We start from the raw sequence: 23819 nt of genomic DNA, 5'->3' as shown, positions 1-23819 counted from the left end.
AAAATATATCTGAAGTTGAACAGACCTTCTTGGAACACGGGTGGAACCAATTAACATGCAGTTAGTCTGGAAATACACCGCACTAATCGATCTGATAGAGCCATTGTTAATGTCATTAGTTGCACCTGTGTCTTTCCTTTTATGACATGTGAAAAAGGTCAACTGTCATGTTTCATGTTAGCAAGACTTCTATTCAGTAAGCAGAATAAAAGGTGCCCACTCGACTGGATGGATTGTTGACAGGTAAGGTCAGAAAAAACAGGTCAGTCCAATCTAAAGAAACCTTAGCAGCTTTGTGTCTTCTGTATTCTCAGGATATTACATAACAATTTAACGTGGCTCCTTAGTCCGCCCGCTGTTGTGTTGTTACTAGTGAGTAACTGATTCAAATGGGGGGAAATGACAAAAACAAAGAAGCTTGGGAACAGGGGTGATTCTAGTATCAGAGGGATGCCTGGCATCCTGTACATTTAAAATAACGTTTTTACGTTATTTTACCTGCATTTTATCGTCGTTTTTTTTACCTATTTCTCATCTGAACCATTCTGAAAATGTCTCAGAAATGATTTCAGAATGGTTTAGGCGTATTGATTCTAGGTCTATAGTTTCATTAGGCTGTGATTAGCATGGCTCCTCAGCTCCCAATAGATTTTCCCAGGGGCGATTTTAGTCCTTTCTGGACTGGTATCACCTGACAATGCATATCCAGCTGAACAGGTAGGTATCAATCCTGTTATGCTAGCATGCTGGGAGGTGATGGTAATGCCTTCAACTCTGAGCATTACCATTTATTTATTTATTTACGGTATTTTAAATACATTTTAAAGGGTGCCATTATAATATGTATGGGTGCTGAGGCAACCCTAAAAAGGGGCTAAAATCGCCCCTCTAGAGGAATGCACTGTTAACATTGACTGTAAAGTGCAGAGGACACAGAAACCTCAGCCTCCATGTGATTGTACATCCAACTAGGCATGATGTCACCCTGTGTGGATGAAATATGCCGCACCACTGGGCAGTGGAACCCTATTATATATATAGCTCCATATATGGTTGTCATTATTGGTGTGAAAGGAATAAATGCTATATGTAAAAATAGATGGTCACTTAAGCAATGCTGTTTTTCTTTCATGCAAAGTTGACGTTTTGGGGATACGTGGTTGCCATTGAACAGCAACACACCAGTAACTAGGTCTGTGAAGTTAAAGCAGTCCACTGTAACATTAAGGCAACTTTTCTCTCCTGAAACGAGTCTGTGTGTGTGTGTGTGTGTGTGTGTGTGTGTGTGTGTTGCTTGTGTACACACAGATTGGAGAACTTAGCAGGGTCAGCTGTGGGACAAGTGCCGCCCCATACTGTGTCTCTGTGTGTGTTTGTGTGTGTGTGTGTGTGTGTGCATGCTTGTCCATCATGTTCAAGTGCAAGCTTCCCTAGCCAGTGTGACAAAATCCACCTGGTCGCTTTGGAGTCTCTTAGCAACCCACAGCTGCTGAACTGTAAAGGGACACTGACTGCTGGAAACGCACCCTTGCTTAGTGCTAACAATTACATCATCATAGGGGTCGTTATGTAAAAAACACTTTTTGATTTTGTGCACTCTTCATAAAGCTATTGTTACAGTTTATAAATGTGAGTTTATTAATAATACATCAGAATTTCCATTATATCCTTCCTACTTTTGCCAGTATGGCGTTGGTTGGCATTACATTTAATTTCAAATGGCATTAAAATGTATTAAAAAGTCTTCAATTTAACATAAATGTATATCCCTGTGGATATACAGTATGTTGATATTTTGAGATAAATAAAAATCAAATCATCATCATGGACCCCTGAGGCACACTGGGAGTCTGGGACATATGCTTAGTTGGTGTTCAGCTCTATAGCTCAGCTATGGTGATTGCTTGCTTGACACAGTCACGCCCAGAGTGTTAGGCCATGTCCTTTAGAGTTGTAGCATCTCTGTCTGTTTCCCAATAAGTGACACTGTGACTCCACAGCTGCCCGATTCTTGTGATTATTCATCTTCTTTCCCCTTCTGAAAAAGCAGAAATCTCTCTCTGTCTGTCACTCTCTCTCTCTCTCTCTCTCTCTCTCTCTCTCTCTCTCTCTCTCTCTCTCTCCCTTCCTCTCTGTCTCTGTAACATGATCAGCGTTACACTCCAGCCACAGTGTGCTGCCGAGCGAGTGAGTGAGTGAGTGAGCGGTCGCCTCTTGGCTTGTAGCTTCTGCGGTTAGGCGTGTTGCACATGACAGGAAGCCCCACTGCTGCTTTTAGGTGCAGGCAGGGCGGCAGCACAGTTGTGTGTGTGTAATGCTTTCAGCAGACCTGCAAGTGTTGTGTTTCTTATTTTTTCTTTTTGGTTGCAGCTGCTCAGGTCTTGCTGGTTGTGTCCACTGACCAAAACTATGGCAGAAATGGCAGCAAATGGCAGAGAAATTGGCAAGAAACTCAACGTCACATTTCACAAGTATTATTAGGGTTAGGAAAAGGAGGGGAAAGAAAATGAAGTTAAACACAGGGTTCAAGATAACCCAGAAAGTCTGGGGGCTGGTTGGAAAAAATGTGCAGAGAAACATGTACGTGTAACCAGCTTATTATTTCCATGCAAAATGATTGCTAAGAGAACATGGAAATGGATAACTTCAAGAGGGAGTTTTGTTTTACCCCTCAAACCTCACTGAAATCATTTTGTACAGCCAAACATTGTTCAAGCCCACAGAACTGTATTTTATATTCTAGCGAAGATCCCAACACTTCCAAAGATACCAAACGTGTCATACATTTGAGGAAATGTGCGGTAAATGGACGACGCGTAAGTAAACTTGGACCTGATCATGGAGTGTTATGTTTGAATCTGTCTCTCAGAGTGTAAACATCAAATAGTTTCAGTGAGGAGAGCTGACACAGAATGTTTCCATGTGATAGTGTCATACGATTTGAATATTTTGGTTTGATTTGAATATTTTATTATTGTGTCATGCATTAGCATGCCCAGCCCACAAGGGCTTACAAGACACCATTATAAAACACAGACAGACCAAAAACCAAAAGTAGATGCTAAACAATACTAACATTAACGATATAAACCATCCTGACGTTTCATCCAGGCTTTAGAAACAAAAGAGGCTAACTTATAAACATTAAAGGTAAACAAACATTCCATCCTGACATCATCAGTACTCCAAAATATTTTCAGGGTTTTGAGTAAACATTTCATTTACAAAAGGTACAGTGTTGTTTTCACAGCTTTAAAGCTGCTGAAAGTCTCTGAAAAAATTGGTTTTCAATGTAAAATATTCCTCTTTGACATTTATTTTGTATGATTAAGTAAGAACTATTCCAAGTTAAAGTACAATTGTGTTTTGTCTGTGATAAAGACAATCTATTCATGTAGGTCTCTTTCACTCATAGTGAGACGTTGATCGAGAAAATAAGTTAAACGGAGCTATTACGCCACATGTTAAATTCTAACTGGGCACATATCTCAAATAAATAATTACATACATAATGTTACATACAACAAAGTGTATATCCTTAATTATTCAATAATTGCACATGCAAACAACAGTGATGGTTTCGGAGGGGAGAGGGAGACATGGCAGCTGAAAGGGTGGAAAAAAAAGCGTCAGCCAAAATATTGCATAACTTTCTTCCTGGCGTTCTCACTCCAACAGTGGTACAATAAGAAAACAGCTGCATACCTCTGAAATGGAAATATCACTCATAACTCCCCTAGCTGTAGGCCACAGTCAGGTTTTGATTTCCATCTCCACCACTGTCCTTGTTTACTAAGCAGCGCGTCAGGCTGCATGTACTCTGGCCTTAGCTTATTGGCTAAAGCTATTCATCATCATCATTTTGACTTCCCTGCTTAGCCTGAGCTTACAGTGGCTTGTTCTTGGAATTAATTCTGGATCTTTCCAAGTGGTTTAGGTCTATATACATGTGGCCACATTATGACCTAGTTGTTGAAGGCTAGATTGAGCCTGAGGCTTCATAATGTGGAGGCAGATTTTAAAAAAATCTTTCACTTCTCTATGAAACCCAGAACAGGAAGTTATGATGTTAGCTAACACTGAGACGTGGTATGTGATAAATATTTTTTGTGTGTTTTACATAAAAAGACACATCTCATAATGTGTCTATTTCACAGCTGTTTGGTAGCTTTTCTTGGCCTTTCTGCCTTTTTTTATTTATTTTTGTTGTCAGCTGTTTCCCTTTTGTCATTGATCTTTGACCTTTTTCTTCTTCTCCGCATCCACCCACAATTCTCTGAGCAACAGTTTTAGTCCTCTGAACTTTGCGGTTGTCTCTCTGAGCTCTCGTGGCTTTGCTTGTTTAGGATGGGGGGTGGGGGGTGAAAGCTTCCTGAGGGGGTGACGGTGAGACCTTATTAACTGCTCTCAAGTAGCAAGGGGTCACACAGGGAGCTTGCCAGAGCCACAATAAAGGCAAAATGATCAGAACAAGAGGTCAGAAAGCGAATAGTTTGTATATGTGAACTTGAACGTGAATGCCAATGTGTCCTGTCCCTCTTCCCCCACACAGGAGCAGCCCAAGATCATTGAACCTCTGGACTATGAGGCCGTGGTGTTTCAGAGGAAAGCCCAGATCCACAGTGACCCCCATCGAGACCTGCTGCTCTGCCCTGTCGACGATGTCTCGGTGAGTCCCCTTAAAGGTCATCTATTGTGCAAAGTGCACTTTTTCATAGTTTCTCAACATTAATAAGGGTCGGGGTGACTAGAGAGTCGGTAAGTATGAGCAAAAACAACCCTCTCTCTTTTTCATTGTGCCATACCTTTCAGGAGTTTTCCTGAGTTTAGAGCAGCTATCTGAACTGTGGCTCTGATCACCTGACAGCTTGTGTTTCTTTCACTGTCCCAGATTCAGAAAAACACAAAAAATACCCCAAAGTTGTAACAAACTGAATATATCCTTTAAAGTACTGTACATAAAACAGCTGTGTCTGTCTGTTTTTAAAATGCATGTGCTACTTATTTGGACTATGAATCAATGCCGGATCCAAATTCTCCTGCTTGCATGCATCTCCTACATCACCAGATCCATCTGCAGCCTGTGATTTGAAGATCAAATACAACATGTTGCACGCAACACACCTGTGCTCAGAGCAACCCCATTAGACGGACGAATCAGCTGCTTTTTCACTTGTAAAGCTATCTGAGTCAAACCTCAATGAAGAGCAGTGAATGATCACTTTCTAAAGAAAGGTTTCCACTCATTAATCACTGCTCATCCGCAGCACACCAGGCTCAGTTATGGGTTCTTCCGTGAGGCCTTACTAATCCAATACATTGCAGCCAGGTACCTCTGCTCTGCTCTGTATTTATTGGTGCCGCTGTGAGCACATGTGGTTTTGTTCAGAGGCACGTCTCGCTCCGTGTCTGAGACAATAGGCGGACACTCAGCTGTTTCTCTGTGTCTTTGTCTGTTTACTCTCATTCACTTTCTCTTTGCCTGTGCTTTCAGGTTGTTCTGCTGTTTTCCTGTGTGTTTATGAGAAGATAAAGAACTGTCATGACCAACATTTTGTGTGTGTGTGTGTGCGTGTGTGTGTGTGTGTGTGTGTGTGTGTGTGTCTGTGTGTGTGCGTGTGCGTCCAGGAGTCCCAGATCTCGCGGCAGAGGAGGACCTTTGTGCCCTCTGTGCCTCAGAACGCTGAGCGGGAGGCCAGGAGTCTGTTTGCCAAAGAGGTACTATAACCCAGCAGTGCCATGTGTGTGACCTGGCTCAAATAGCCCATTTGTTCCTTTTCTAAAGAATAAAAAAAGGAAAGTTTGGAGTCAAGAAAAGAATTGAAGCTAAGGTATTATTAACAAACTTTTACTTCCTTTAAATCATTTAAGTCTTCTCAGTAAAACTCAGCCATTAGATGCAGTGGGCAAACCTCTAAATGCAACTCTTAACAAACACAGAGGATGATTTTGTGATGACTTCACACCAGCGTTCATGCCATTCAGCCCTGAAGCAGTCACTTGAAGCTTATAAAGCAAAAACAGAACGCACAGGCCAGTAGTAAACACATGCTGTACTGATGATATTTGTTGTATCAGCAATGGAAAGCAGACTGTCCTGGCATGATGTGTGGACATACTCTGCTGCTCTGCCAGGCTCCCAAAATGTGTGTTCCTCGGCCAGCTCTCATGACTGTGATACTGCATGGAAACAACTGTCCCAGGGATTGTTAAAGCAGGCCCAGGCTTACTCAGCGATCTATTAAACAAAGATCCTTTCAGTCGACCAAACTGAGTATTTCTGCTTGCAGTTTCACACCGGATAAAAAAAAGCAATATGCACAAATGAAGACCATCTTGAGTGATACCAAATCAAAGTCACGCCAGGGGTAAAGGTTTGTGCTGTGAGTTCATAAACGAGCGATATCCATCTCTGTGAGTGCTCTGCCCTCTGGCATGGCATGCTTGTTATATTTGAGTGTTTCTGCCGCCCCTAATCCAGCTTTTCTGTGTTGACCTGTTTGGCAGTGCATCAAGATGTACAACACCGACTGGCACGTCATCAACTACAAATATGAGGCTTACTCCGGTGACTTCCGCATGTTGCCAAGGTAAGGAAGATGAGAATAAATACGTTGATGGACGCAAATTGGAAAGGCAGTTATTTGGATGCGTGCTAAGGTCACGGATCAGAGTTTGTGCAAAACATCGTTCGAGTTATCTGCCAAATGTGGAACATGTAAAAGCGCTTTACCGTGATCACATGGGTCTGCTGGATGACGACATGCCACAAAGGCAGCTACGCAGAGGAGAAACGCTGCATACACGTTTGAATAACCGCACAGAGTTCAGCAAGATGTTCCTCCACATCTGCAGGTGCAGCCCACATGTTTTGAATCCACATTGGAATGGTGATAAAGCTTCCTGAGGAAATAATTTTTTATCACTGCAACCTTCACTTGCACCATAAATAAGATTGAAAGAGACATATGCGTAACATTCTCCAAATACCCTACACTAAAACTATAATGCAATTAAAGGCAAGGTGGCACGAGATTTACTGACAACCCAGAACCTACATAGGAAAGATGGGAGGTCAGGCAGTGATATGTTGCTTGCTTTAAGAAGAGTTAAGCCGTAGAGAGATAGCAGACCTTACATCAGGGGAAGGGGCTGATTTATTGCACACTGCTAACACACTTTCTCTCACTGTCTGTTCATAGCAAAGGCCTGAAGACAGACAAGCTGCCGGCACACGTGTTTGAGATCGATGAAGACGCCAAAGACGAGGTGAGTTGATGGGCCTCGGCAGCGTCCCTTATTTCACAGGCATTGATCACAGCAGCGAGGATGAGTGCTATTGACTGGCAGGGCCCTTTATGGACGGATGCTGAATCTACACACAGCTTTTAGGGATGTGCAATAAACCCTGCTATGAAATTAAAATGATCCCTTTCATCTCTTTCCATCATGGAGGCATGACACAAATTCAATCAACGTGCCTGAATATTCTGAAGATATGAGCAGAGAACTGACTACGACATTGACCGTATGTCACTGTAATCTCAATACCGCCACACGTTATATATTGCGTCATCAGTGTTGTTTTTTTGTTTCTTCCCTAATGAATATAACAAGGTTTGTAAAATGTAAACATGAAAAAATAAGTATTTTTTCATCAAACAGACCATGAACCTGCTTCCATTATATGTTCATGGCTTTCATTAGCATATGTGTTCAGTTTTTAGTATGCTAAATTAGCCAGGGCCGCTCACCATTTCATGCACAGTGAAACGCAGTTGGGACATAACAAATGAGGGGGTTCTTATGTGATATTAGTTAGCCTATTCCTAGGCTTGACACATGTAATATTTAAAGATCTTGTATAAAGCTTTTATGTAAAGTTCAAGTAAAAAATGTTTTAAGGATAACCTTAACCATTATATGAACTGTTGATAACGGCAACAGCTCAATGATATGTTGAGTGATTACTGCAGCAAGAGAAAGTCTATACCGTCACAGCCTTACACAAACATGCTGGAAGATTCTATGTGACTAACGGTCCACCGAGCAGTGTGACCCCTCAGAGACTGAAACCAGCAGCCTTATATACGTGCTATAAATAGCCCTCATCGATCCTCCCCTTAGCCTAGGCCCGGATGCGGATAAATTTAGACAGACAAGGGCTTTAATTGAAGGAAAATAAATGTTACTGCATTGCCAGAATGGGAGGAGACGGCTCTATTTCCTCTTGAGAAAACGGCCCATACTTCTGCTACATTACCACTGCATTATCCTTTATGCCCATGATGGCGAGTCTTTGCACTCTGGTAGCAAGAATATGTGAAAAAAAAGAAAGAAAAGAAAAAATACTTGTATATGTCCTTTATCTCCAACAGTAAGTCAATAATTATGCGGTCATTGGCATAAGGTGACAATGCACCCTAACCATAGTCGATCTGAGGTAGCGTGTAGCGAGGTGTGTATTCACGGTGGCCATGGTCAATTGTTGTATTTCTGAGGGAAAGTCTGGGCTGCTGGAGACGGACAGCCAGCCAATTAGATTACAGGACGAGTCTGGATATAAAAGGCGGGGCGCACAGAGGACAAAATGCCACTCCAATGTGATTAGCGCCCTCAACACACCTCAACCCTTTTCACTCACTGTCACTATTACATGCGTCATGTTCCGGGGCGTTCATTAAGTTAATTAGGTCCCCACCGTACTGTGAATTCCTCCAATTGGCCAGACGCATTGCCCCTGCCCAGTGTAGTGTGCTCACCAAGACCGTTCCCATGTGATGAATGTTTGGGTTTTCTGTGGCGCTCATGAACAGACCCATGATAGTCTAGATGGAAAAGCTGCAACGACAGGTCTGAGGCTGAATTATGATTCCCACTTTACGGGAGACCAAATAAATTGCTTTGGCGGGACGGCGCGTGATTAGAATTGATGGCATATTCACTCACTGAACCATGTTAGCATACTGCCTCTGTTTTCAGTGAAGATTTCTTGTGACCTGCTACTTGTCAGAAAAAAACTAACAAGATATGTTTAATGCAGATTTGTCACCAAATCTTGTGCTTAAAGGTGGAGTCAGAATCAGAGAATATCTCTTCACGATCCACTAACTGTACCTACTGTGAAAAGAAATCCAGTGTTAACACATAGCCTAGGCTCTGTAAACAGGCATGTTGCTAGATATGGTGGGCCCCCCTTTGTTTTCATACCCTTTGTTTACATACCAGTTAGGCTGTGTATTAACACCAGATTTTATTTTCAGCGCACACACTATACGGATAGGTAGTGGTTCGCATGGAAATATTCACTGATTTGGCAAAAAGGGATTTTTACAACAAGCATTCTCCAGAAAAAAGACTCCCCCTTTAATGTCAATAACATTACACTGATGAGACTTTACTCTGTCTTCAAGTTCATTGAATACTGAGATGCTTAATACGTATGAAGCATTAACCTTAATTAACCTTTATAATAAAGTCGGCCTCACATTGATTTGGTGTTTATGTGTTTGTGTGTGTGTCAGGACTCGGCATCAATCTGTTCCCAGAGGGGAGGCATCATGAAGCAGGGCTGGCTTCAGAAAGCCAACATCAACAGCAGCCTGTCTGTCTCCATGAGGGTGAGTCACCACCAACATCTCCTGTCTGTTTTTCATACAAGACGACAGCAGCCAAAACACAGGGTTCATAACAGAACTGGGGGGTAAACATGGCCACTGTTTGTTCTGAAACGCCATCAAAACTACACTACTCCCTATCATCTTCTTCATTGTTCAATCCAATCATAACTCTACTGTATTATTATCTAGATCATGTCAACCTTTAAGCAATAACAGATGTGCCACATTTCATTCTGCATCTCTCTGTTATGAGTTGTTTATAATCTGTTACATGTGAGTGTGCCTCATTGTTGCTCTCCACTGCTGTGACTGGCAGGTGTTCAAAAGGAGGTACTTCTACTTGTCTCAGCTCCCCGACGGCTCCTACATCCTCAACTCCTACAAGGACGAGAAGAACTGCAAGGACACCAAAGGCTCCATCTACCTTGACTCCTGCATAGATGTTGTTCAGGTATACTATACAGAGCTGACTAAAGTAAAAGAAACTGCAATGACAGAATAAAAACTTTATCAATCTCCTTTGTGTGTGTGTGTGTGTGTGAATGGTAGACTAAGAAGCAATACAATAAATCATTGAGCCAAGTCATGAAGAAAAACTAATTGGGTGTTTTTGTCTGTTGTGGAAAAAAATGAACCCAATTTCGCAAATGAGAAAATGGATCAATGAGAAGGGGAAAAAAACGACGATTAATCAACCATGGGCAAGATTCGACCAAAAAGATTAGTCAGGGACAGCCCTAAATAACTTGTTTTTCAGTTTGACCAGCACTCAAACTTTCAATATACCACCCTGTTTCTTTAATCACACTCTTTTTTTGTTGTGTGTCTTCCTCTGTGCCCCCTGTGAGTTTTTCATTTCTTGGCACAAGCTTTCCCCCTCCTCGTGAAAGTCAGTGTGTTTCCTAGTTTCACCACGCTCCAGGGGCTTTCAGCTTTGATTTACTGCATTCCGTTGACCTGGTCAGAGTAGTCCGGTTCTTAGATCAGATTATGAGGGGCTGCTGCTTTGGGCTCATGGCTCAGGCTGGCACCTCACTCTGGTCTGCCCTGACCAGAGTGAGGTGCCAGGAAGCTTTCAGTTTGATGAGCACATTCAGAATATGAATGGGAAGAGGGGGGGGGGGGGGGCTCATTATGTCTAGTGGGTTGAATGAGGAAGCTTGTGGAGTCTGCCGTGTTTGACATTTAAAGCATGTTTTGCAGCTGAAAGGCTGCAGCGTTCAAGTTGTTGCACAGAAAGAGATCCAGTGCGAAGACCTTGTCTGTTTCAATTCATCTGAAGCAATGTGCATGCAAAAAGTGTAGCAATATTTGTCAGTAATTGTTTTGGTCAGGGGGAAAAGTACATTGGCCAAATTTTATAAACCTCAAGGGGAAATATTGTTGTGTTGCCCCAAACAACAGTATTCCTCTCATTCTCAGATTATGCAAAGATTTTCAATCCATTGTTATTGTGAAGGGAAAGCAAAAATTCAAAGTAGGTCAAATTAAATCACTTTGCCCCCCCACAGAGCCCCAAGATGAAGCGTAATGGCTTTGAGCTGAAGATGCAAGACCGCTACAGCCACTTCCTGGCTGCAGACAGCGAGGCAGAGATGGAGGAGTGGGTGATCACTCTCAAACAGGCTCTACAGAGCAGCACAGAGGCCAGCCAGGACCGCAGGAACGGGACAGAGTCACTGGATGGATCACTGGGTGAGATACACTGGAAACTTACCGTTACTTGGAATATACACACACAACACGCACACACACTAACACGCACACACACACATGTGCACAGATCATCCGTCAGTCAACCTTCTATTTATTGTCTTATTGAAAAGTTGCTGTAGAGTCAGGGTGCATTTAGCTATGATAATAACAATAGCATTGTTTGAAAATTATTGTTGAGGCTGTGTCAGTGGTGGCCAGAGGTACAGCAATCCCTCCCTCTCGCTGTGGAGGGTATACCAAAACTCTCCTGAATTTAAGCCTGAGCCCTGTGTTATGACATCATAATGGCTTCCATATTTCAATGAAACAGTAGCAATGAATGGGCTAAACACTGTAGTTGCTGCCAGTGGACAGATACAAGATACACATGCACATCAGCTGTAATTCCTTCAAAGAGATGTTGAGCCGAGCAGGAGCAAATAAAACCAGGAATCTTGTTCTCAGAAGCTAGAGTTTTTCTTTTGTTTCTTTCACCAATTCTCTCAGATGTGTGTTTCTTTAAGAGGCAGCAACAGCAGTTGTAATGCATTCTGCATCTGTGGGCCCTTTTTCTCTTTTTATACCATATAGTATTAAACTCTCTGCAGAATGATGTAATGAAATCCAAAGCTAGCTAACAAATCTCCCATGATGCTGATCAGGAAAGATGAAGGGTGCAGTTGTAGTTCAGTTCACTGGGTTCATCATCTGTCACCTGGGTGCAGCATAGTGAATGGCCTCTCTTTATTAAGGCCGGCGCGGTAGACTGTAAGGTAGTAGTTTGTCCATATGGGAAACATATTTGTATTTTAGACAGGGCCTCTATGTATTCTGATAAACTTTACTCATGCGTGACCACTTCCTGTTCAATCAGATGACGACAACATCAGCCAAGGCAAAGGTGAGAGCCTGCTGGAGAGCCTGGGGAGGAGCCTACAGCCTGAACTCCTGAAGGTATGATTCATTCATTCACAATTAGTGACATAATTATAATCATCTTCGAGTGTATCAATATGTATTTAGATGGGACAATATGGAGAAACTCCACAAAAAGAAAGGAATAATATGGTACATATAGTGCTACAGTGCATCATGATAATCAAAGGACACAGAGAGTTATACATATTACAAAACTGTCTCTCCTGTAATGAATTGTTCAATAAAGTGAATTGTTAAATGAAACAGAATGGCAAGTAGCTAGAACCACTTAGCATCAACCCAAAGAGGAGTTGATAAGACTAGATGTACAGTCTGGATGTCTACATGGCGGAGCAGTCATAGAAGAGCAGCTCTTTTTGTTGCACTTCCTTTTGTTTAAATATTTTTTTTCTGAGCCTGAAGAACAGCAGTGTTTATTCCAAAGAGGCCGGGCCGTTTTTTAAAAAATATGTCTATAAACCTGGAGCTGCACACAGACAACAAAGCCCTTTGTGCTCTGTGCCGCTGTGTTGGGCTGTGTGTTTGCTCTGGGCCTCTCCAGCGCAGCTCCTTCCCTTCTCTCCACGTAAAAACATCACTGGAATGATCCGTCTGAAACACAGGGAGGAGGAGGTGGATCAGGGCTCTTGCTATGACCCTGAGGCTTTCATTTGTTTGTCTCTCCATTACATGCCCCTTCTTACTCCCACTGTGTCTCTCTCTCTGTTGACTGCTTGTATCCTTTCCTTTGAAACCAGCTGCTGTTGGCCTGTATATATTATGTTCTTTCAATGGATCAGAATAACCAAAACAATTAAACATTGAAAAGAAACAGGGCCCTTTATTCTTACAGTACAAATTACAATATGTTATTTAAGGTAGTTGAAATGTAGCTTGATACAATTATTTAAATGTAACAGGTATCACACAGTGCAAAAAGGAATTTTGACAAAAGATGACTGAATAATACATTTGACTGTCATTCCCTTTTATTGTGTGTGTGTTTTGTGTGTGCGTGTGTGTGTGCAGTACGCCAGGGAGACAGACCAGCTCAATAAGATGAACAGGAACGAAGGCAGACCAAAGCTTTTCTCCCTGGACCCTGAGACCCAGGTAAAGAAGACACTGCTTCTTTCAAACATTTGGTCGTCCGACAGTCCTATATGATTAATTTATTTCTCTATTGATTCAGCCTGTTTGATCTCTGCTCGCCCTTTTCCACCATATCCACTTTGTTCTCCCCACTTATCCCCTCTCTCCTCTCCACTGAATCAATCTTCTTGTTGTGTTTATCTCCCCCTCTCCTGTCCCATACCCAGAGGCTGGACTTCTCAGGCATCGAGCCAGACGTGAAGCCATTCGAGGAGCGCTTTGGCCGCCGTATCGTGGTCAGCTGCCACGACCTGACCTTCAGTCTGCAGGGCTGCGTTAGTGAGAAGGGGGACGGCGTCCTCACCAACGTATGTCAACATTGTATATTCTGCTTGTACTACTACCTATTCTACTTTCTTTGCTGCACCCCTAAACCTTTTACTGCCAAATAGATGACTACAGGACCGTGTGCCACAAATAATAAATCACAAAAGTGAAAAACACAAGTAAAAACCTCTGTGTCTGTATGCGCTTAAGCATAATCTAATCACAACACACACTCGCCCTGCACCGTTCTGCCCCAGATAATATACCTTCATAATTCATGTTGGCCTGTCTGGGAGCAGTGGAAGTAACCAGGCCAAAAGAGGACAACACCACAAGATAGTGTCGCCATACTTTCATATTTGGTTTATCGGTCAAATCGGTTTGAAAACATTTTAATGTTATCAAAGCTAGAAGAAGCATGTCAGCTTTAAACATCATTGTTCCAACTGAACAAGGACTTGTGGTTTTAGCAAGAAGACGTCAGTCTGAAGAGTGCTATCAGTGAAGTGCTCCCGGTAGCATGAGGCAGCAGTTTAGAGCCCCGCCTTTGTCAGAGTGGATTGCTGGAGTCATAAAACATTGAGAAAACACTGGAGCTTTTATTCCTTCTTACTAGTGCATTAGAAGGCCAAAGAGAAGTGACTCACATTTGTGGTTTGAAATCCGCTCTCTCTCCCTCTCTTCATCCCCTCCTCCCTGCCTTCCACAGCCTCCTGATAGTTTTAATGTTTATCAGTTGACGTAAGGCTTGTCCATCATGCACAAACCATGCACACTGGCATTGAACTCCTTCAAAAATATGTGGGCTGCACTGCTGTAGAGCCACAATTTGCATGTTTTTGGAGTCGGAAAGCCAATATTTTTGTTATGTTTACAGTATTTATTCTTACATATTTAGGCTCAATTTACGGTGAGACAAATATTTCTGAAAAAGGAATAAGCTTTTGCTTGCAATATGATTGTAATATATGGCAGATTAAAACCCTTAATAGAATAATAATGTTAACATGAGGTCAACCAATGTACAGGCCTACAATTCCCGGAAAAAAAACAGTGGTTTTTAATTGTTATTGGATGAATGAAGTTAAATGAAGCTGGCGTGAAATGTGCTGCACAGTAACTGAATCCATGGAAATTCTACACCCCGGCTGATGTATGCGAATGTGCAAACCATTTTAACCATCTCTCTGCCTAACCCCAGGTGGAACCGTTCTTCATCAGCCTGGCCCTGTTTGACGTGTCCAAGAGCTGTAAGATCTCTGCAGACTTCCACGTGGACCTGAACCCGCCGTGTGTCCGGGAGATGCTGAGCGACGCCTCGGGCCAGCTGCTGTCTCCTGCGTCAGACTCTGAGGGAGGGGGAGGAGGGGGAGTCATGGTCAACGGAGACTCAGGGAAATCCAAAGGCATGCCCGTTCTTCAGAGGGTGTCAGAGGCTCTGCTGCGCTTCCCCACTCAGGTACACACACTTGACTGAACTTGAAATATGTTTTCTTATTGAGGAAATGACTTGACCTGACTCACTGAGAGAGGCAGCAGCAAGAAGTGGGTGTGGAGCCTCAGTCATGTTGTGGCATTGGTACACTTCAAGGTGTGTTCGGTTATCTTCGTGAATCCCATCAGCGTCTGCTGAAAACATTGATTCATTATTAAAACTATACTTTAACACATTTTATGTAAACTTGTTCATTAAAGTTAAATCAACATTTGAAAATGAACGTGAAAGATGACCGGAAATGTGATACCATAAACTTTTAAGGACTTAAAAGTCTTTAGCCTTTGGTGGAGCTTTTCTAATACCAGGGAAGTTTGCTGTGATATATTTCTGGGATTGGTTAGTTTTAGTTTGTGCCATTCAATTGCATATTGGACTCTGTGCTGTAGTTTGCTTATTAGACTGAGAGTTCCGGCTAGAGGTTTTGCTGATGTGGGTTTTTTACTGATGTGAAACTGATTCCTCATTTTTTTTGAGTTTCTGTTTTCTCTTGTGTTCATGGCAATTAGGCTCCATGAACAACCGGCTGCAAAATGAGCACGAGTTCAGACCATGCTTGCTTTCATGTGTGAGAAACACACAGCAGACAGATGTCAGTAACGATATCTTTATAGCTGTAAATGTTAGAGTTTTGGAGTTGTTTTTCGTGTAGTCGGTTCAGAACCAGGCAGTTTAAGGTGCTACATAACGTACACACAGCTACAGATGAAGACATAGGAAAGACAAACCATTATTCCAAAGCAAAAGGTGTTCGTGTATACATTTCTACCTCTATAAACAGACGCTAATTAATGAACTCAATATATGGGAAGTATCCTCTTTGTAGTTCAAAGGGTTATATTTAAAGGAAACCCCTCTGTGTGATGTGTCCTTTCAGTACAAACGTCTTCTACAACCTAGCAAATTAAAGCATGAATACAAAGAGTAAGGCAAATACATCATAAGCAAACATAGTCTATTAATAACTACACTTAATAAGAAACATTACAGTAATTTCTAACTGAATCATCACCAGTGGAACATTATTTACACTGGGAGCTCATCGGGGAGAGAGGGGGTTTCTGGGAAAAGAGTTTAGCTGGGTGGCCGTGCTGTGTGGTAAGCCTGTGTTACCTGAAGCTGTTAGCTGTTGTAATGCTAAACAGTGGGTGTAAACAGATTCAACTTGATTTCACCTCTCTGTCTCGTTTGTCCTGCGCTCCCACAACACCCTACATTTTTCCAAGCCTCGTCAGTTTGTGGTCCGAGGTTGCCCTCAGTCTAAAATATCCTCACAGAGCTCGGTGAACTGAAAGACCGCTGAGTTGTCATTTAATGTGTTTAGCTGGACTGTAGCCGGCCTGGGCAGGGCAAGGCAATGAAGGCATAAGTGATTCTGATGGATTCCCTGCTGTTCTCTTACGTCAGAAGACTCTGCTGACACTGGGATGTCTCCATGACGAAGCTCTTTATCCAAAACGCATGATAAATAGTTGTTTTCGTATTGATTCCTCCCCTTTAAGATTTTTTTTTTTTGGCATTTTTACGCTTTATTGACAGTGTAGAGACAGAGTTGAAATGGGGCAGAGAGGGGACTGACATGCAGAGAACGACCGCGGGCTGGAATCGAACCCGGGTCCGCTGCTGGCCGAGGCCCATGGGGGGGACGCCCTACCAACTGAGCTAAGGGCGCCCCCCGATTCCTCCCCTTTAATCAAAGCGCTGTGCTCTCAATTGTCATTCCACGGTAGTATTCCCATGATGGTGAGTTTTGTTACTAGACAATGCTTGGTTTTTGTCCACATGAAACCTGAGTTTTTTTGCTCATTCAGCTCACATTTGCAAGTGACTTAAGAATCCCCTTGGTTTGCCAGTTTGGGTGACATCCCTTTTATTTCTCGTCGGCTTTCTTTGCCGTATTTTCAGTTGAAAGTATATGTAAGAAAGCATTATGCCCACATGTGAGTGTTACTCTTGGCTCTGGTAAACTCCTGCAGGTGCTGTGAGATCAACACACACACACCACACACACTCACACACACACACACACACACACACACACACACACACACACACACACACACACACACACACACACACACACACACACACACACACACACACACACCACACACACTCACAATCACACTCACACACACAAGCACATAAGATCTTTGTTCCTCACCTCTGGCTGCTTGGCCCATTAATGTGATTAAGTCACCCGGCAAGCCTGGTGCCTGTTATAAATCAGCAGCAGTTCTCCGTTAGTCACTTTCCATTTTCATGAGGAGACATGACTGGGCTATCACAGCAACACATTGTAACCAGAAACAACTTGAGGGTGAGTGGATGAATAGGGGAGACTCAGCGCTGTCAAATACTCCAAGCATAAATAGTAAAGAATACAGCAATCAGTAGCAGACCAGATGTTACAGTTGAAAAAAAATAAAAACAAACGTTGTGGGCTTTATGTCCGTTTTAATTTATGGACTACATCATGTTGTGTTCCGCCAACCAACATCTGTGAAAGCAGCAGCACAACACACACACACACACACACACACACACACACACACACACACACACACACACACACACACACACACACACACACACACACACACACACACACACACACACACACACACACACACACACACACACACACACACACACACACAAACACACACAAACACATGCATCCAAACAGAGCTACCTCTGTGATTAGAGTGCTATTATAGCTCGACTGACCACGGTTTAATTTAGGTGCATTGGGTGTGGTCCAAGGACGAAGCTCCTACTTCTTTCATCTCTCCACTGCATCAGCAGCTCTTTGGAGTCCACAGCCTCTGTTCCATGTTGTTACGTAATTCACAAATCTAACATGTTTGTCTAAGTATGAATATTAAGCTGTTTGGGCATCTTAGCAGTCACACAGTCGTTTGTGTTTGCGATTCTGGGTGGTGTAATGGCAAAATATTGAACTTAGGAACTAGTTATTCCCCACGTTGCCCAATATGTCAAACGGGTTATGAACAACAAATCATAAGAGATAGGATCACCACCATATGCAGCTGTGTGTGGTTGTGTTAAGGCTGTGAAGATGAGTGAATGAGTGCAGATGGAGGAGGATGGGCAGGGTTCTGGCTCGGACTGTAACCAAGGGAGTGTGTCTGTCTGTCTGCCTGTCTGTCTGTCTGTCTGTCTGTCTGTCTGTCTGTCTGTCTGTCTGTCTGTCTGTCTGTCTGTCTGTCTGTCTGTCTGCCTGCCTGCCTGGCACTGTGTCTCCTCTAAGATGTATCATTTATGTGCACCCTGTTAGACGTTGCAACTGGGCCCTCGGTGGAGTAAGTAGTGAAACAGTCAGTATCACTACTCAAACTTCCATGGTTCCCAAAATTACTTCCTGCCTGTGTGATTCTACCACTAACTAAAAACCTCAATGGAAGTTCTGTATTTTTCTATGTGCACACATTTAGCGGCACAGTTTTGCCCAAATGTCATATCTTGTCCCCTCCTCGACATTGTTTGTGTGTGAACTGACACTACGAGATTGAAGACAGCCAGAGCAAAAATAGACGTGAGCCCAGTGTGGTTTTCCTGTATGACGTCAGATTAACAGCCAAAGGCAGCCACTTGCCTTGTAGAGAAGCACTCCATGAATTTAACACTCGGAAGACATTTCAAGTTGGAATTGCTGATGCTTGCCCGTCTATTTGAGTAACCGGCAGTTTGGATGAAGTGGCTTCTCTTGAAATGTACCCATCTCCTCGAGTGTTGTTAGTGAAGATGGTCAACAACAGACTGTCAATAACATATTAAAACCCCAGATATTGTTGTATGCTATACCATAAAGTCCCTATTCTTATATCTCCCTCTCTCCTTCCAGGGTATCTTCTCAGTGACCAACCCCCATGCAGACATCTTCCTGGTGGCCCGTGTAGAGAAGGTGTTACAGAACGGCATCACACACTGTGCCGAGCCTTACATCAAGACCTCTGACGTCAGCAAGGTCCGCCGCCTGCACCGTTTCACCTCATTCAAAGACATGCACTGGGCTTGTCCACTAAGTCTAACATCCTGCCTTCGAATGATCTCATCTGCATTGATTTGTTATTACATGTTTTTTTGTTTGTTCTCTCCCGTGTCCTCCGCAGACTGCTCAGAAGGTGCTCAAAGCTGCCAAGCAGACATGCCAGCGCCTGGGCCAGTACAGGATGCCATTTGCCTGGGCTGCCAAGTAAGACAGGAATAATCCACAAGTCACAATATTAGCCTGAAATGAATCTGTTTGGAATTATGTTTGAATCAGCTTTATACGAATGCACAACAATATCATTATAATACTACACTGCCTCGGATTTTTAACAATAAAAAGTCTATTATTTTGAATGTATTAAATGTCACACATCCTCTTTATGTTTCAACAGGTGTGGAAATGAAGGTTAACTCTATATTTTCATACCAAGATATTCCAAATATTGAATTTAGAATTGCGATTATGCTATCGCATTGTTAAAAAACATACATATATTCAGTACAAGGCACAGTAAGTATACTATTGTACATTTTTTCAAGTCTAGCTCCAATTTAAAACAGAGGGACTACATTATGATAGCATTAGATTTGTAATACAATTCCAGCATTTTCAGCCTGACGTATTCATTGAACCCTGATGGGAAAATGTGTGTATTTTGCTGTGTGCATGAGGCAGGAGCTGTAGCCATGTGTGTTTGTGTAATGTGTTCCCAGGCAGGTGTTCAAAGACGCTCAGGGCAGCCTGGACATGGACGGCAAGTTCTCTCCTCTCTACCGCCAGGACAGCAGCAAAGTCTCCACGGACGACATCATCAAGCTGCTGGCCGACATCAGGAAGTGAGTCACCGCCACTCTTTCTGCTATTTCAGCAAGAATGAGCAACCCTCATGCCCTTGCACATTTATGCCTTTATCTCACATGGCATTTCAGAGGAGACATTGCTGTGCATTAGAAAACAACACTTGTGCTCACTCAACATGAACCTTATAGAGGTCATCAGTACATGTATTCAGACTTGATTGGTCCTTTATTCAGACTTGATTGCACTTTATTCTTATTTTGAATCTTTCTTTTTCCCCGTGTCAGACCAGAGAAGAGCAAGCTCCAGACCATCCCTGGACAGCTGAATGTCACCATTGAGTGCGTCCCACCTGACTTCTCAAGTATGTAGTTATTTTTAAAGTTTCTCCTTATCCTAAAATGTGTCTCTCTAACAGTGAAGTCAAGTCTGGGCCTTTAGAACACACTAACTACTTCCAAGTGTACATGTGTAGGAGCTGCCATGCATTTTTAACTGAGACTAAATACAATATCTAGATGGAATAACTATTCAAACTTGTAGTCTTGTAGTTGAATTGGAAACCACAAATGTAGCTGTGCATTAATTCATTACGATCTCCTATACATCTTCACTGCCACTATATGTTCCCAGTTAGCCACTGCTGATCCCATATACACGGACATGTGCTATGTGTGTCAAAAACAAAACGGAGAGTAAGCCTGAGATCCTAGATATCAGACAAGAGTAACAAGTGCAAAGACCAAACCTCGGCTTCCCTCACAGCACATGTGACAAAATCCTTTCCTGTTCCTAGAAAGCAAACAATACAGTCGATTAGTGTACTGGAAGAAGTAAGAGGCAGGAAGCTAATGGTAGAGAAAGCCCTTTTTTAAGACTGTTTGGGTGATGGAGTTTACACACATACAAGAAAGAAAGGCATAATGTGGCAGAATCTTAGGAGGTGTACAAACAATTTAGTCATGCTCTCCTCCATCAGTCGCAGTAGATAAAAGAAGTACTCGTAAGTAAAAAGAATGACCTTACAGATGCAGTCCAAACCCACACTCTGCAAAGTTCTGTTGTGAGGTCTAAGCTGTTTTCTTTAATCAATGTCAGCATTTGAGTTTTCCCTGACAAGCAGTTTGGGTATTTGCAGTCGACGTAGTACATGAATCTACTGACTTAGCTTGAGTTGACTTGTTGGGATGGCACAGGAAGCGGGCACACAACCACAGAGGTTTGCTTCCCTCACTCTTGTTCTCCTTTCTCCCTTAGATACGGTGACCTCCTCTTACATCCCCGTCAAGCCCTTCGAGGACGGCTGTGAGCGGGTGTCTGTTGAGATCGAGGAGTTCCTCCCGGAAGAGGCCAAGTACAACTACCCCTTCACCACCTACAAGCACCAGCTCTACATCTACCCACTGCAGCTCAAATATGACAACCAGAAGTCCTTCACCAAGGTGTGTGTGACTTACAATGAAGCTGGAGGAAAAAGTGGTGACGGTGGGAATGAATGGAGTGAAGCATGAAGGACATCTATTTGATTTGACACTGTTACACTCATTGTTTATTGGCTCTGCTCCCTGCATTGACCGACTGTAATTCCTCCCCCACGACAGGCTAGAAACATTGCAGTCTGCATGCAGTTCCGCGACTCAGACGACGAAGGTGCAACCCCTTTAAAGGTGAGTTGAATCAATGAACTGGATATATTGTAATGTGTGAGCTACTGTCCATTGCAGTGATGCACACGCTCAGTTGCTTGGAAATTTATCCAAACTCTGTTTTGGTGCTTGGAGAAATGTGTTTAGAGCCACCGGGGCTAAGACTCAGTTGAAATATTACACTTTCTTAACATTTTAGGAATTTGAAATGACATGGAACCCTTTACATGATGTATGAGTCAATAACCAGGCATGACTTTGAAGCAGCGTCAGGAGCACAGCGGGGCTTTTGCAAGGCAACACATGACCTGTAACACTATACGTATGACCTTATTATCATAACATCATAACTATTTTCTCCCTTTTATCTTGTCTTATTATCTGGCCCTAATACCTATACTTTTCTTAAAAACAGAGATGTTCCAAATATAAGAGGATCTGAAACAGTTTTGTTTTGGAGTACATAACAACAAGCATGTACTATGTGTCTCAGCAGATTAGCAGGAGCCCGGTGCAAATATCTCAGAAGCATTAATACAGCGTCATGAATGTCCCCAATGAGATTTCATTGATCAGAAGCAGAGGCCTCAGACATGATAGACTTTTCTTTTTATTGCTTTACACAAAGTGGAAGTCGGCAGTGCTGCCGAGGGGCCAGAGGAGGAGAGAGGAAAAGCTTACAGAAGCTGGTTATTATAGCTGGCAGCAGAAGATAATGAAGGGTCACTCTTTTTCTCTCTTCTCTTCCTCTCTATTTCTCCCCGGCCACACATGTCAAATATCTGTGGGTGGAAACAGTCATCAAAGCGCTGCGGATTATTTAACTTTTCCAGAGGGAGGGCAGAATACACAAATTCTTTCACTTCATCCGCCATAACTTTTACAATGGATGCTTTAGATTAGAGTCTAGGCAGGCAGAGCAGTTTGCAGTCATATGTATTATATTATATCTCAGATACTGTAGATTGCTCTCTCTCTCTCACTCACACACTCAAACAATGCTTGGAAGTACAATGAGGCAGAACGTTGTTGACAAACATTGAGCAGGAGCCAGCAGAGCACCTCTCAGGAGATCTGAATCAGATCAGAGGCGGCGGAAGCACGGGGAGGTTCTGGAGAGGAAATGATTTTGAAGCTTTTGTGAACAGAAACGTGAGAGTGGAAGGGATTCTGCAGGGGTCGTGAATTGAAAATAAACCTACCGTTGAATTCAGAATAAATCACTTTCTTCAAGTCAAACGTACAATCATGAGCCCAGGTTGTATTTATTGTACTTTAACTCCTGAAGGATTTATAAGTCAAACGGTGAAACCAGTAGTAAAATGTTTGTTTTTTAATCGTGGGCGGTACAGTACATGTATGAACAGGACAGCCTCTCTGACAGATAACATCCCCAGACCTAGACCCTCATCCTCAGTCAGGTAATCAGGACTCCCATCAGCAACCTAAACCCACTGCTGCTGTAAGGGCCCCGGAATTTTTTATTTTTTCCTCCAAACCATGCACCATTGCCTGCAGTCCTGCTGCACCTTGTGATTTGCAACAATAGATCTTTGCTCAAATCTGTGTAATCCCTTCCTCCACCTCCTCCAGCTGCTTCCACACACTGCACTGATCTGAGAGCAGCTGAGCCTCCATGTCCCTGTAGTCCTCCAGGTCCTATCAGTCTCAATATCTATCAGTCCACTCTGTTCCAGAACTCTGTCCTTCCTCTGGCCAGCACCGCTCATTATTGTTCATTAGAGATGACTACAAGTGTTAGCATCCTAATTAGTGTATCAAACCATCCATCCGAGCAGGTCTGAACCTGTTCCTCCCCTCATTAGAAACACTGTGACCTGGTCAAGCTTGACATTGCAGGTTTCATTTTCCCACAGAACCTCTTTGGTCAACGGCTGTTGCTCTGCTACAAAACAGAGCTTTGACTATGCCGTGTTCCTCCTAGCGTTTGAGGGCGCTTTCATAATACCCTACATTTTCATCTGCTAATGGCTCAAGTTGCCACTTGGAAAGAAAAAAATATTATTTATGTCGTATGTGATTGATTATGTGTTTGTTGGTTTTCTGTCATTGACATCCATCAGAGGACGGGGGGTACTGTAGCTTTAATTAGAACAAGGCAAACACTGCCTTATAAGGCCTGTAAATTTGTATAATGTTTTACAAGACGGGGCCCCTCTTGTTTAGTCAGAAGCAACAAACTTCAGTTT

At 42.9% G+C, this 23819-nt stretch overlaps 1 protein-coding gene across 2 annotated transcripts in view; it reads left to right on the top strand.

The window, feature by feature from the left end:
- Positions 1-23819, top strand: part of dock11 (dedicator of cytokinesis 11) — a 63744-nt gene that overhangs the window by 3379 nt on the left and 36546 nt on the right. For both annotated transcript variants that reach the window (XM_080052012.1, XM_080052011.1), the window contains exons 2-18: positions 4553-4669; positions 5629-5718; positions 6508-6590; positions 7203-7269; positions 9525-9620; positions 9937-10071; positions 11132-11315; positions 12190-12269; positions 13263-13346; positions 13553-13693; positions 14854-15111; positions 19016-19138; positions 19284-19366; positions 19879-20001; positions 20251-20327; positions 21221-21405; positions 21565-21630. In XM_080052012.1, the coding sequence (XP_079908138.1) occupies positions 4553-4669; positions 5629-5718; positions 6508-6590; positions 7203-7269; positions 9525-9620; positions 9937-10071; positions 11132-11315; positions 12190-12269; positions 13263-13346; positions 13553-13693; positions 14854-15111; positions 19016-19138; positions 19284-19366; positions 19879-20001; positions 20251-20327; positions 21221-21405; positions 21565-21630 (1992 nt within the window). The remainder of the gene's footprint in view (positions 1-4552; positions 4670-5628; positions 5719-6507; positions 6591-7202; positions 7270-9524; positions 9621-9936; positions 10072-11131; positions 11316-12189; positions 12270-13262; positions 13347-13552; positions 13694-14853; positions 15112-19015; positions 19139-19283; positions 19367-19878; positions 20002-20250; positions 20328-21220; positions 21406-21564; positions 21631-23819) is intronic.

This window comes from Ammodytes marinus (assembly GCF_949987685.1).
Source record: "Ammodytes marinus genome assembly, chromosome: 23".
Taxonomy (NCBI): domain Eukaryota; kingdom Metazoa; phylum Chordata; class Actinopteri; order Uranoscopiformes; family Ammodytidae; genus Ammodytes; species Ammodytes marinus.
Note: the sequence above shows the minus strand (reverse complement) of the source record. Positions and strands in the feature narration are given on the sequence as shown.